Source organism: Chrysemys picta, chromosome 25 (genome assembly GCF_011386835.1).
Source record: "Chrysemys picta bellii isolate R12L10 chromosome 25, ASM1138683v2, whole genome shotgun sequence".
NCBI classification, from domain to species: Eukaryota; Metazoa; Chordata; order Testudines; family Emydidae; genus Chrysemys; species Chrysemys picta.
In genome coordinates, this window is record NC_088815.1 from 5,826,665 (window position 1) to 5,841,928 (window position 15,264).

The 15,264-nt window shown below is 46.4% G+C and overlaps 1 protein-coding gene across 3 annotated transcripts in view; it reads left to right on the forward strand.

Moving 5' to 3' along the window:
* The first annotated feature begins 748 nt into the window (after positions 1-748).
* The window catches only part of SCAMP4 (secretory carrier membrane protein 4), a 34,899-nt gene continuing 20,383 nt past the window's right edge, over positions 749-15,264 (forward strand). Inside the window, exon 1 of one of the 3 annotated variants that reach the window (XM_065578416.1) lies at positions 749-1,012. In XM_065578416.1, the coding sequence (XP_065434488.1) occupies positions 801-1,012 (212 nt within the window). In that variant the 5' untranslated portion in view covers positions 749-800. The remainder of the gene's footprint in view (positions 1,013-15,264) is intronic. The other 2 variants (XM_005283844.5, XM_005283843.5) reach the window with 2 other exon arrangements.

Sequence of the window (15,264 nt, forward strand, 5' to 3'; positions counted from 1 at the left end):
ACTCAGCCCCTCCCCACGGCAATCGGACTAGAGCTGACTGGACACTGTCAGGTCCCCTTTTCGACCTCATTTTCCGGTCAAAAACTGGGCACCTGGCCAGTGCCACCCTAACCAGGCCTGACACTAAAGGGGATGCCCAATCGGTGAGGAAAATAGGTAACTTGGTTAAGTCTTCACTAGAGGCGCTTCAGCAGCACGGCTGCAGCGCTGTTGTGTAGCCGCTCACTGCGGCGCCGGGAGGGGAACATCCGTCGCTGTAGTAAATCCGCCTCCCTGAGACGGGGCAGCCGGAAGAATTCTCCCCTCGAGCGGGTACTGTCTAGGGGGGCTTAGGCCGGCTCGGTGACGCCTCTCAGGGGCTGGACTGTTCACACCCCTGCGCGCCGTGGCGGGGTCCGACCGAACCGGCGTTGATCGGCCCCCTGGGCACAAAACCGAGGGGCAGGGACGTGCCTTGCGGCGAAGGGCGTGGGCGTCTGGCGGCCCCGGAGCTGCAGGCTGCAAAGGCCAGGTGGAGGTGCTAAGGGGCAGAGGCCTAAGCTGTGTGGGGGGTGCAGATGCCAGCCCCATCAGTGACCTCAGGCGGTGGCCAGCAGCCTCCACACTCCCCTGGTGGGCCCAGGCAAGCCCTGGCTTCGCCTTTCACACCCCCGCGCCTTCCCGCCCTTATAAAATTGTCCCCCACAGGCCGCCGTAGGCCAAGATCCGCCTGCCCCCTCCCGCCCGGCTTCAGACAACCCCCCCCTTGGCCCGCTCCTTAGTCACATGATGGAGGGACGGCCCCGTTGCCGCCGAGGGGCATGTTGGGAGAGGTAGTCATCGTCCCGGCTCGCGGCGGTGGAGCTCAGCCGTCCTGGAACTACAACTCCCGGTGTGCCCCGCGGCTGTTGCTAAGGGCTGGAGGGAGCGGCGGGCTTCGGCGCCTGATGCTGGTAAGGGCGATAAACAGCCGAGTCGGTAGCTGCCCCCGGCGGGGAATGGCTTGGCGGCCCGGGAGCGGCCCCTCGCCCCGGTTAGTAATGGGGAGTAACCGGGCCCCTAGCGCTGGCGAGCAATTAATGGGGGCGGGGGGTGTAACCAGGCCCCACACACCCCTAGCGCTGGCGAGCAATTAATGGGGCGGGGGGTGTAACCAGGCCCCGCACACCCCGAGCCATTAATGGGGTGGGGGGTGTAACCAGGCCCCGCACACCCCGAGCCCAGGCGAGCAATTAATGGGGCGGGGGGTGTAACCAGGCCCCGCACACCCCGAGCCATTAATGGGGTGGGGGGTGTAACCAGGCCCCGCACACCCCCACCCCAGGCGAGCAATTAATGGGGCGGGGGGTGTAACCAGGCCCCGCACACCCCGAGCCCAAGCGAGCAATTAATGGGGCGGGGGGTGTAACCAGGCCCCACACACCCCGAGCCATTAATGGGGTGGGGGGTGTAACCAGGCCCCACACACCCCGAGCCATTAATGGGGGAGGGGGTGTAACCAGGCCCCACACACCCCGAGCCATTAATGGGGGAGGGGGTGTAACCAGGCCCCACACACCCCGAGCCATTAATGGGGGAGGGGGTGTAACCAGGCCTCACACACCCCGAGCCCAAGCGAGCAATTAATGGGGGGCGGGGGGTGTAGCCAGGGCCCACACACCCCGAGCCCAAGCGAGCAATTAATGGGGGCGGGGGTGTAACCAGGCCTCACACACCCCGAGCCCAGGCGAGCAATTAAGGGGGGCGGGGGGTGTAACCAGGCCCCACACACCCCGAGCCCAAGCGCGCAATTAATGGGGGGCGGGGGGTGTAGCCAGGCCCCACACACCCCGAGCCCAAGCGAGCAATTAATGGGGGGCGGGGGGTGTAACCAGGCCCCACACACCCCGAGCCCAAGCGAGCAATTAATGGGGGGCGGGGGGTGTAGCCAGGGCCCACACACCCCGAGCCCAAGCGAGCAATTAATGGGGGCGGGGGTGTAACCAGGCAGACCTCTCTCCCCCTGCCCCCTCCCCGCCCCCCCGGCACTGGGGACTGATTGGATTGGAAACACTTCTCCCTCCAACCCCTCTGCCCTAAACAATGCTCTGCCCCCCAAGTGTGACTATTCGGCAACAAGCTGTCAGTGGCTGGTTCCCGCCCATATTTCCTCTACCGAGTTTTGCACCTTGTTGCCTTGTGATTTGTGGCGAGTTGGGTGTGTAACTGCCTGGTTTGTGGATGCAAATGACCATTTTGTATGTGTGGCAATTGAGGTAATTCTGTATTATGAGTGTACAGCAAGTAAGAAGGGTGGGGTGCTGTCTTGTATGCTGTGCAGGTGGAAGGAGAGGCTGCTTGTACAGTGAATGCGAGGGCAAGTTACATCTGTAATACATGGAGGTTTTGCACATGTGGTGATTGCAAGAAGGGTGAAAGTTTTTTCAAAGTGTGTCTTGGGCACTAGTAGTTCCAAGAGGGATGGTTTTCCTCCCCCCCCCCCTTTTTTGCTTTTTACTGCGATACCTTTTGCTAAATATATTCTGAAACTGTATTTCTCTTACACTGTAGTAATGAGACCTTTGTGGTATTTATCTGTGTTGTAGACATTTGACATAAATAATTGATTATTTTTGTGTGTGTTTTTAATTTTACTTTGTGTGTTACTGTTGTCTGCTGCAGAGGTCCCATTTGCTAGGCCAATCTGAGTAGTTCACTCCTGGGGGAATTCTGCATCACTGCATGTGTGCAGAATTCATGTCCCCCCACAGATTTCTTTTCTTCCCTGCAGAAAAATGACTTCTGACAGGGGAGCAAAGGGAAGCCACAAGAGCAGTCATGCATCCCTCCCCAGCAGCACAGGCAAGTCAGTTCAGGCACCTGGAGCAGCCAATAGAGACATAAATCACCACCAGGTGTGTGTGAAGGGGTGGGCAGTTGTGAGAGAGAGACACTGTCCTTGCTCACTATTGTGGCATGCTTGGCATGGAGGGGCAGTGCTTCAGAGTGTGTCTGAGGAGGTAGGTGTGGTGCAGGCTGTCCCCTCAGAAAGAGCAGAACATAGCAGCCTGCCCGCTTAGTGAATTGTTCCTATTGTCTTTGTGAATTCCCCCAGGAGTATAAAACCGGTGTGTAAGTTTTAAGGCTCCTTTACATGGTCAGAGTGGTGTAAAGGACAGTATGGCCTTATAAATGCGCATGGTGCTTTACTGATTACAACTGGTCTAAATTTTTGGACTGAAAAAAATTCTTATCAAAATGTGCTCTATGAACTGTTTGCTACTGACTTTTCTGGAGATGGTCAGTAGCCAATACAAATTGTGAGTTTGATTCCCCCGCCCTCACTTGCTCTTCATGTGCCTATGATGTAACACTGAGCATATGGCTGCATATATTTGTTGACTAATAACTAGAAATAAAGGGTCAAACCTTGCTACATTACTATTAGGCAAGGGAGTTTGGGGATTTCCTCCAATGCTCCCCACTCCAATTCTCCATCCCATTGTATTGTACTTTAAATAAATTACCTAAATAATTGAAACCAGCATGATTATATTGTTGTTTTAACAAATAAAATATGCAGAATTTTAAAATGCTGTGCACGGAATTTTTAATTTTGGTGCAGAATTTTTAATATTTTTAGCGCAGAAGTCCCCCAGGAGTAGTAGTTGTAATGCAGTGCGAAAGCACAGAGAAACACATGTTGGAAAAGCAAGTCTTTCTTTCCTCCTCTGAGGCCCACTCCTGCAATCTTTTACTCATGTGAGTAAGGCTTAGTCACAGGAGTAATCCCATTGAAGCCAATATCTGTCTATCATGGTTTTGTCGTGTGGGATCTTACATAAGGTAGGTAGGATATGGGGCTGTAAATAGTCCACCAGAGGTATGGGGGAAATTCCTCCAGAACAAGCATTGTGTTGGGCTTCCATAAACTGGCTTCTGCAAGTACCAGTATAGGTGTTGAGAGGGAGGATGGCAGTAGCATATATTGTTAGTAGGCTTGGCAAAACTTGGCTTTTATTTTTTTTTATAATTTTGACAGATCATATTAATGTCTATTTTAAATGTTTGTATCAATTTAAATTTTTACAGTTGCAGGAAACTATGCGGGGCAGGCAATAATTAATGACTGTAAACATCAAGCTTCAAAAAGTTGAAGTTTTATGATTGTTAAAACACAAATTGCCAACATCACATATCAAAATATACAAAATAAATATCCTTCAATCAAACTCTAATAAGATCTCAACACCATTTTTCTTTCTTTGCCCATCTGTAAATTTTGCTTTATTCTTGATGGAAATATTTCTTCGTCAGTTTGGCTGTGTGTGGTGAATTGACGTTTATCAGTAAAAATTGCATCCTTCTGAGCCTGATTGTAAGCTATAGACATCCTTGGAAATCTAATTAACATAGAGCAGCCCCTAGGCTGTCTAATTGACAGAAGAGAGAGGTTGTTTTTGTCCCATCTTCCCAGCAACTCAGGATTAGGAGGGTGCAAAGGTAAAAGCCTGTCAGTTACGACTATGCTCCCTCTCTAGCCTGACAGTGAAACTGGCTATAAACAAAAGTGAAATTAAATTCACTTATTTTGATCATCCATTTTCCTATTTCTCTTTTAGGTACTCATATGGCCCCCATTATCTGAGTGCCTCACAATCTTTAATGTATTTATCCACACAACACCCTTTGTGAAGTAGGGGAGTGCTTTTATCCCCATTGTACAGATGGGGAGCTGAGGCATAAGGAGACTAAGGGGCAGATATCTAGAAGTAGTTAGGTGCCTAACTCCCATTGACTTCAATGTGATTTAGGTGGTGCCTAGATACTTTTTAAAAATCTGGCCCTAAGGGGCTTGCTGAAGGTCACACAGGCAGTTTCTGACAGAGCAAGGAATTGAACCTGGCTCTCCCAAGTAACTCTCTAATCTAGGAACAAAGAATGTAGGCCATACTTGCAAGTTGTCAGGGGAGTCTATCTTGGGGCAAGCAATAGCTCCATGGGGAACAAAACATTGATAACTGGTTCCTCAATCTAGCAGACAAAGTTAGAACAAGAACCAGTGTCTGGAAGTTGAAGCTAGAAAAATTCAGACTGGAAATAAGGCACACATTTTAACGGTGAGGGTAATTAGCCATGGAACAATTTACCAAGGATTGTGGTAGATTCTACATCACAGACAATTTTTAAAGTAAGATTAACTATTTTTCTAAAAGATCTGCTCTAGTTCAAACAGGAATTAATGGATGGAAGTGCTATGTCATGTTATCCAGGAGGTCAGACTAGATGATCGCAATGGTCCCTTCTGGCCTTATTATCTATGATTATAGATAATATAATCATGCATCTGACAAAGTGGGTATTCACCGACGAAAGTTTATGCTCCAATACGTCTGTTAGTCTTGTGGAGGAAAAATGGTCTAAGGCCTAAACTTTAGTCAAGTGAACTGTATGTTTGATCAGGTGAACTGTATGTGTGGCCTGGAGGAAGGAGAAAGGGAGGAGGGGGTAAAAGGAGAAGGGCAGAGAGAAATCATAAAAGCAGAACTAACTGTAGAAATTATAAAAGTAGAATTAACCTTTGTAACAGACTATGATTAATAGATGTCAGGTGGCAGAGCAAGAAACCGCGAAAGACAAAACTAAGAAAAAACAGGAAAACTTGTTTTGCTTCATCCCTTATATGGATGTAAAACTTTAATGAAGTAGATGTAATTTTTGTGGTTTTATCCTATATAATCTCTCTCATTTTATCTGGCGGGGGGGGGGGGGGGGGGGGTTTCGGCTGCCTAAGCTGACTTCCCCCTTGCGTGCATGTTTGATCAATAAAGGAGCCTCAGGCTGTCTGATCCAAAATCAACCATGTGCTCAATTTTCCACAACAATTTGGGGGCTCGTCCGGGATCCACAGAAGACTCCCCCAGACCGGAGGACCGCGGGTAATCTCCCACCAAACCCAGGGCTCATCTGAAAGGTAAGAGACCTTTTGAAATCTCTATCGTGGGTTTCTGGTGGAGGATTTGCCCGTAGGCTCAGGACTGGGTGAGTTGCACGCTGGATCTGAACCTTTTGCTGACAGACACGCCTGATGCCCTTTTGTTTTGTCTTGTTCTGGTTGTTTTGTGTCTGTCATAGGTTCGGGGCTGGAACCCCCCCAAGGTAGGGTCCACTATGGACCCTGGGGCAGTGAGTAAGGTCAATTACTCTGGTGCCCTCGGAGTGGCCCTAAGGTTGGCCAGCGAAAGTTCACGCCAGCAGTATGTTGGTGGTGAACGCTGTAAAACTAGCCGCCAGTAATTGGGGCTAAAAGCCAGTTTAGAGGGTGTGCCGTATGTTTGTGAATGAGTGAGGGTCGCAGGGTCCCCTACCCTTGTTTCCCTCCTGGAGCCCTAGGCTCCCTTCCCTGCTCGGAGAGCGAGGAAGCCCTGGGAAACCGTCCACAAACTCCTAGTCAGTAAGGTGACTGTCTCCGCTCTCTCGAAGACTGAACGATGCCCTTTGCTGGGGGAGGTGTGTGCGGGGACCGCGCCTTTCCAGACCCTTTCTGGTATGGATGTCTGAATGTTTGGGTTTGGGTCACGCCTCATCGGTATAAAGAGGGGGCACACAGTGAATGGTAAATGTTATATGTTTTGGTGTTGTATGTTTTGTCCACTGTGCTAGCCTACCTGTTAAATTAGCCCTTTGTGGGTGCCTGTCCACTTGGTTGTGGTTGTCTGTCAGGTATCCATAATGGGGGCGGGGGAATCTGAGCGGATTCCCATGCCAGAAAAGGGCACTCTTGCTGCGTGTATATATACTCCAATTATGGTCCCTCAACCTGTAAATTTTTAAACAAGTGGAACTGGTACACTAGGAATAACCCTAGCCTGCAATTCCCCCCAGATGAAACTGGGCAGGGAGCTGCTGTTCAGACCCCAAGGGCAAGAAATATCAAGCGCCTTAAGTATCAAAAGGCCTTACAGGTACCCCTCAGACAGTGTCTCCCCGTACTGAAGCAATGTTCCCTTCCGCCAATTCCCGGGCATTGGTGCTTCAGGTCAGGAGACCTTGGTGTCTGTGCATGCACTTTGGTCTCCCCCGGAATTGTATAATCTGTTGTACCCCAAATGGTGTGTATCTGGATGTGCCTGATCCCGCTCACAATGAGGTCCTGGCAGTTTTGCAGAAGGACACTCTGAAAGAGGAGACTGACCCCAGCCCTTCCTCGTTGCAACAGGAACTGCTGGCTAAGGTCTCTTCCCCCCCTCCCCCCATTGTGGGCTGATCATGCCAACCTAGTTGGGCACATTGGGTCTGCCCAACCAGCTGAAATTCACCTAAACCCAGCAAAACCCCTTCCCAAAGTGCAATAGAACCCTCTCTCAAATTAGACCGAGAAAGGGATTTAACCTGCAATTACCTCCTGCATTCAGCAAGGAGTCATTATTCCTATGGTCAGGGAGTGTAACTCCCCCATTTTATAGTGCTTTTAATGCGGCTGTTCTCCCTATTTTTCCCGTTGTCCCTAACCCTGCTATTTTCCTTTCCTATAATGTACTGATGCTGAGGGGTTGTTACCGCCTCAAGAAAAGATTGTATTAAGTTTGGACATAGAGAAAAGGTTATTAAATAAGATGCATCTAGAGGTAATGTGTGTATGTAAATAGATAAAAGGGGAGTTAGTCAAAAGGCCCACCCTCCTTGCTAAATTGGTAGTGAAACAATGCCTGTGCCCATGGAAAGAAATAATGCAGCAAAGAAAAAAGAATCGGGCCCAAACAATCAGGCAACTGCAGTTCGAGGAAGTTGAAAGAAAGTCAGAAGTTAACTCTGTAGTTATTAGAGGGAATTAAGCAGTGAAACTATGTACAAATGTTAAAAGAAAAATTTGTGGTTTCTTTGCAGCCATTCCTTTGGGAATGTCTGTAAATAATCCAGGCAAGAGATTATATAAGTGAAATCATTTGACTATGAAAAAGTTAGTCGAATTTGCTAAAGAACACTCCTGGTGTGTACACATCTTTGTTTTATAAGTTTAAAATAAATTGATGTTGTTTTGGGGTGTTAAAACCAAAAAATACTTTTGCCAAACAAAAGAAATCAGTATTGTTTAATTTTGGTATTTAGCATTTAAGCCTTAAGGTGACTTAATGCTTTATAAGATTTAAATTGTTTTAAATAAAGACCAAAGTTGTGGCTGCAGCAGTGTAGTCAAAGCCAGGAGAATGGAAGATTTTAAATCTGTTTTGGGAACAAATAGCAAATAAAAGTGGATATCAACTAAAAAGCCGCAAAATTGTTCTTGAAGTGTTGCTGGGTACACCTTACACCCTGATCACCTTTGGCGCTCCCCGGACGGTTATGCCTCAGGTGCTCTGGCCCTATTTGCTCGCGAGCATCACCACGTGAGCAAAGGGTGGGTTGATTGCTGCACTTGAATAAGACTTTTCCTCTGTGGCCCAGCACTACTGCCAGCAACATAATGTTAGGCAAGCAGCATTTTCCCCTCTCTGGGGATCTTTTATAAATACTCAAATTGATTTAATTCAAATGTTTAAATGTTATAATTGTAAATATGTGTTAGTTTTAGTAATGTATTTTCTTGTAAAAAGGCAGATGCCAAAACTGTTGTAAAACTTTTGCTTAAGAATTCTGTATCATAATTTGGCATACCTGGACAGATTATAAAAGAGTTATGTGTAGCTTCACAGATCCAAGATGGCCAAATGCCCTTTGAAGGCCACTCCAAATTGAAAGACCGGACTCAGCCCTCATAAAATTTCTATCAGGGCTCCCGATGCGACTACCGGCAGTGCCCTACTGGCCCTGGCTCAGATGAACATTCATTTAATGGATGACACAATGCTTGATTATCGCCAGGCCCTAATGAAATGTGTTATATATATAGCAGCCCTGCCACTCGCTAAAACCAGGAGACTTGATCTACATAGAGGTCCATCAGTGAGGAACCACCCTGGCCCCACGCTGGAAAGGCCCATACCAAGTCCTGTCAACTATCAACGCTGTGAAGTGCCAAGAACTGACTGGACCCTCGCTTCACACTGCAAAAAGGCCCCTCCACCATGAGAAGATTCTCCGACTGATCCGCTGTTTCTCCTTCTGGTGCTGCTGTTTCTTCTGGACAGCAGGAGAAAAGCACAAGATAAAAAGCTGGTAACCTCTCCTTTGTCCGCTGACAGACCCACTGTGCCTTTGGATCTTGCTAAGAAAACAACCTCTCCACCTGAGCACATAATAAAGCCTCCAACCAAGCCAGGTGATTGTGCTAGTAACCTCTCCCTTGCTGCCTCACTGCCGGACAGCTAAGTGAACTAAGACTATGAAATCTCGACGAATAGCTTGCAAAAGCTAGCCAAAACTACCTGAAAATGAAACTTTTAATATTCCGTAGCCTCTCCTTCTTAACGAACGTAGGGTGGGGATGGGGAAATAATATTTTTTTAAATCTTAGCCAATCAGTAGCCTCTGATTTAGCCTGTACCATATTGTAATATACCCCTATTTATATTATTGATATTAATGCCTTTCTGCCCTTTATAAAGGTGTTTAACCAACAGATGTGGTATAATACTTCGCAAAGAAGAGATGTATTAGGACATCGGTGGACTGTAATTAATGCCACATTAGGGACCATTAAGTTCACGCTGTTCTTATCCAGTTTTCAAATTATCTTTATATATCCAAGTTGCTCTAAAGGAGCTGCCATTTGGCTAGCACAGCAAAAGACCTGGGCTTCTCCCAGAAGGAAGAGATTTGACTGGATACTTGTGGGATTGGGCTAATGGCGCAGCTGCAATTTGGAATATTCACAAAAGCCAACACCATAAGGAAAAATTAGGTCAATTAGAAAAAAGCCACTGGTCTTATTATTGAAACACAGCTAACGCAGGTGCAGGCCGGGGTGGGCGAATTGTATGTTCTTTCCGCCCTTAGTTCTATAACCCAGGAGTTGCTGACAAAGATGGTCTTAAATATCACTGGTGCTGGGAAGGCATCGCAGTGGGACTTGGCATGTTCAGAAGTTCAGGATTTCCTGAATGACCAGCTATGGCCATTCGGAGTGACCTTGAGCACCAGGCCTGGCCCACTGCCCTTACAGACACTTCAGGAGTACCATCTGATCTATGGCCATGAAGGCGTACTTGGAGGTTCTCCGGATGGAGATGGGGATATTCACTGTGCTCCTTCCAAACATACGGACCGGTTGGAGGGATGTGGGCTCCCACGTACCGAATCCTGCCGGGTCCATGGGGAGGATGCATGTGGGATTGGGTGATTCACAGACACATTTGGGAAATCAAGCCACCAGTCATAACCTTATTATGACTGTGGGCAGCCATATTGTCTACTGGCCTGTGGATAAAAATTTGTAATCCACTCTCCGGTATCAAATGCCCTTTAGCTGGACGACCCTGGTACCTGACCGTTTCCAAAATCTGCTTTCATTATTACCAGAGGTCCAAAGGATTTCTGATTTATAAGGGCAAATTCATATACTTGAAAATGTATAGCAGGTAGAAAAAGGTGCCTTTCAGACCGCCTATAGACTGTCTTCTTTGTGTATTAGTTGGGATTTGCTGTGTGTGATAACCAAAATTATACACGAACCCCATCATATTGTTACATTGAGTGGGCTAACAATTGTGGTGATGTTGCTTGGTTTGGGATTGTGCCTTTGTTATTGCCGTTGCAAAAAACATTGCTGTGCATATAATTTTTCTGCTAGGCAAGGGAAAGAGTGGCATTAATGATTGTTAATAAAACTTTTGATAAAAGTTGGGATGAGAAAAGGGAAAGGAAAAGGAAGGAAATCAATGGGCTCATGAATGTGGAAGTTTAGGCCAAAGGTGGCGCCAGAGAAGCACCAATTTTCCACAACAGTCTATAAGGTGCCACAGGATTCTTTGTCGCTAAGAGTCTCAGGTTAGCATCCTAACAGCTGGACTGTCCTTTCGCCAAGCTGAGAGAAATTCAAAAAATCAACGAAAGGCACAAACAGTGAGAAATAAATCTGATTTAAAATTTTCCCTTCTGACAACCTAAGATATTAGTAAAATAGGTAAAGAAATACATTTATTTATGACCTACGACTTTAAACATGATGTATCCCTTTAATGTAGTTTTTTGCCTGCTTCCTGTGCAGACAACAGTGTCCTGTTTCTTACATTTTTAAAACAGAAAATGTTACCCTCAACAGGATACAAGGGCATTTTGTATTTTTGAGATGGAGACAGTAGCAGCTTTCATTGAACCCCATCTTGGTTTTGTGAGTCATGTGAATTGGACTGTAAACTTTGAGTTATTCATGTTTGCTTAGGAGCATAGTGGAAAAGGGAAGTGCATTTTACATCCAGGTTTCCTTTAGTTCCCCCCCCCCCCCCCCCGCAAGATAGATTTTAATTGAAAAGTCTTGGCTGCAGAGAGTGGTGGGGTGATGCATTTTTAATCTGTTTTTTTCAGTTAACTTAAAGATTCTACATGAATGTACAATAGAACTTATGTTTCTGTTAATATCTTTCTTACGACTGCATCACAAGACATAAGTCAGTTACGGTCTCTATGTGCAAATGTAACTGCTCATCCGTATCTCTTCTTGCTTAACTGATCAATATTTGCAGTGCAGCTGTTTCACAACACTTGTATCTTGCAGCTGGAGTTGAGCCATTACAAACATTGAATCTATCTCCCCTTGTAAGTATTCTCACACTTCTTATCAAACTGTCTGTACTGGGCTATCTTGATTATCACTTCAAAAGTTTTTTTTCTCTTACTTAATTGGCCTCTCAGAGTTGGTAAGACAACTCCCACCTGTTCATGCTCTCTGTATGTGTGTATATATATCTCCTCAATATATGTTTCACTCTATATGCATCCGAAGAAGTGGGCTGTAGTCCACGAAAGCTTATGCTCTAATAAATTTGTTAGTCTCTAAGGTGCCACAAGTACTCCTGTTCTTTTAACTGATGGCTAAGACTTCTTCAAATAGAAATATAGCATTGTACGGGCTATATATGCTCAAGTCAATGGGAACTGAGCAACGTTGTCACCTTGCAGGAGCAGGATCTTTCTTCTGTTTTATCATAAATCTAAGGTGTCTTCTCCTCTAACATACAATCAAGTATTTGCAGGAGTCCCTGCCAAAATAAATGACAAGTTGGCAATGTGTAATAACGACTCAATTACCAAGCCATTTCAGAGCACTAAAGAAAAGTACTTCAAGGTCCAAGCCAACAATGTAAGTGCATATCCTCATACAACCAGTAGAAGCAAGCTCAAACTCAAGTCCATGGCAAAATTTCCATGGACTTCAGTGGGAGCAGGATTGGGGCCCAAAGCCAACCAAACTAGAGGAATCTAAATAAATCGTGGAACCTGATCCTGCAACACTTAACTTGCTCATTGGCTTTGTCTTAGTTGCAAAAAGGTGGTTGGGGGGGGGGTTTGTTTTGTTTTGTTTTTTTTACATTGAAATTGCTGTTTCAAAAAACCACCCTTTTTGGAGTGAAAACATGGACTTCAGTGAGATTACTCATGTAAGAAAGGGTTGTAGAACAGGGCAGGCTACTGTATTCATTCATGTGCTGTAGTATAAAATCATATGTGAGATTTAGTAAGAGTTTGAGCGCGGTCTCCGCTTAAAATTTTAGGTTGACCTAGCTACCTCAATCAGGGGTATGAAAAATCCTCATCCCTTGAGCGCCATAACCATGCCAACCCAACACCTAGTGTAGATGCTGCTGTGTTGACAGAAGAATGCTTCTGTTGACCTTGCTACCGTTACTCAGGGAGGTGGTGGTCTGTACTAATGGTAAAATCACATCCATCAGTGTACAGTGTGTGTACACTAGGGGGCTATGCTGGCATAGCTATAATGACATAGCTATGCTGGTATAGTCCCCATAGTGCAGATATACCCTAGGAAGGTTTAATGAGGATAAAGAGTTAAAGTGGGCAGTAGCCCATGAAAGCTTATGCTCTAATAAATGAGTTAAGAAAAGTTATCTTCTCTTAAATGCTTTTTAATTATAACACTTTTTAGTGAAAAAAATATATGGGGAAACTAAAACTCTGGGATGCTGTGACATGGCTCTCTGCAATGCCAGAGATATAATCCAGGAATTCTCCTCGGTTCCATGCTCTAAGCACTATACTGTTCCCCTCCCGTTAGGACTTTAAGGACTGATTAGTGTGCTCCCACACTATCTGCATTCCTCCGGCCTGAAAAAAATAACTCCATTTGTTTACTGATCTTTCTTTCAATAATAGATTTTTCTTTCTATTGACATTTTAATGTAATTGGTTGAATTGTGTGACTTGTTCTTTCCAAAAAATTTTGTTCTTTGTTAAAAGCAGCTGCATGTGGTAGGGCCAAATTTAATTTGAACTTCTGTCTTCATGCTTTATTTCCTGTTTACACAATACAAAAGGAACAAGGCAAAGCAAAAAAATAAGCCTCAATTTATGAATCATGTTTTAAGTTTAAAATGCCTGTCAGACAGAGTGTGAAGAGGTGGTGGTGGCTGGTTGTTTGTATTGTGATAGACCTTAGGGCACCAACTCAGATTGAGGTCCCATTCTGCCAGGCACTGTGTGCAAACATGTAGTAAGGGACAGGTCTGGCTCCGAAAAACTTACAATTTACATAGGTCTCGTCTACGCTAAACTGTACCAGTAGAGTTAAAGTGATGCAACCTCCCTAGTGAGGATGCAGTTACGGGGTATAAGGCACCTTTATAGTGGTGTATCTCTCTTCCTGGATGGGAAGGGGAATAAGCCATACCAGTATGAGTCATCTTTGTACCAGTATAACTGTCCACATTAAAGCTATGTCAGCACTAGCACTTCTGTCGTTAAAACTTACGTCACTCAGGGGTGTGACCCCGACTGACCTAAATTACACTGACAGAAGCGCTGGTGTGGACAGCGCTCTGTTGGCAGGAGATGGGGGTTGGGATGGTTTAATTATGTCGATGGGAGAGCTCTCTCCCGTCAGCACAGAGCAGATACATGGGAGATCTTACTGCAATGCAGCTGCAAGGTGTCTAGTGTAGACATAGCCTAAAGATTGTACCAGTATAACTAGATCAGTGTTAAAATAAATAAATAAAAATCACTAAGCAAAATAGATAAACTGGTGCAAAATGACAAGTTTCAGGGGGGTAGCCGTGTTAGTCTGTATCAGCAAAAACGAGGAGTCCTTGTGGCACCTTAGAGACTAAAAAATTTATTTGGGCATAAGCTTCCCTGGGCTAGAACCAGGGCCGGTGCAACCATTTAGGCGACCTAGGCGGTCGCCTAGGGCACTAGGATTTGGGGGGCGCCATTTTCGTCGGCAGCGACTGTGGCGGCCGGATCTTCTGTCATTTAGGCAGAGGGAGCTGGGGCAGTGGAGCACGGGGAGGGCCGCCTGCAGCGGGGGGTAGGAGAGGGCAGCACGCAGGGGAACTCCATGCCCCAGCTCACCCCTGCCCCGCCTCCTCCTCCCCGAGCACGCCGTGGCTGCGTCACTTCTCCCAGGCTCTGGCCCAATCAGTTTAGGCGCCGCAAGCCTGGGAGGCGGGAGAAGTGAAGCAGCGACAGCGTGCTTGGGGAGGACGCGGGGCAGGGGTGAGCTGGGGGGGGGAGCTGCTGCAGGGGGGTGCCTCAGGGCGGAGGGGGGGAGCTGCCGCGGGGGGGTGCAAGGTGGAAGGTTCGCCTAGGGTGCGAAACATCCTTCCACCGGCCCTGGCTAGAATCCACTTCATCAGATGCATGGAGTGGAAAATACAGTAGCAGGTGTATATATACATAGTACATGAAAAGATGGAAGTTGCCTTACCAAGTGGGGGGTCAATCTAACGAAACAATTCAATTAACAGTACCAAGGGAGGAAATATCCCTTTTGTAGTGGTAATGAGGGTGGCCCATTTCAAATAGTTGTCAAAAAGGTGTGAGTAACAGTATGGGGAAATTAGGTTTTGTAATGACTGGGAGTGGATGGGTCATTACAAAACCCAATTTGTCCCTACTGTTACTTGGTGTGCAGACCAAGCGATAGACAAGACTGATAAAGGGTGGGAGAAGAAACAGAGGGTCAGAGATGTAAAGTGAGTTGCCTCAAGTCACAACAGTTTAGTGGTGGTTCTGACTCACAAGTTCAGTGCCCTAGTCTGGAGATCACACTGCAGTGTGAGGTGCAACTTTGTACGTGTCTGTCGTATTAAAGTAAGGGCTGACTTTTTTTTCTTTCATTTTACCAGTTATTTTTGTTGGTACTTAAAATTCTGGTTTAGAATTGTGGCCAAAACAAAGGTGTTTTTTGTT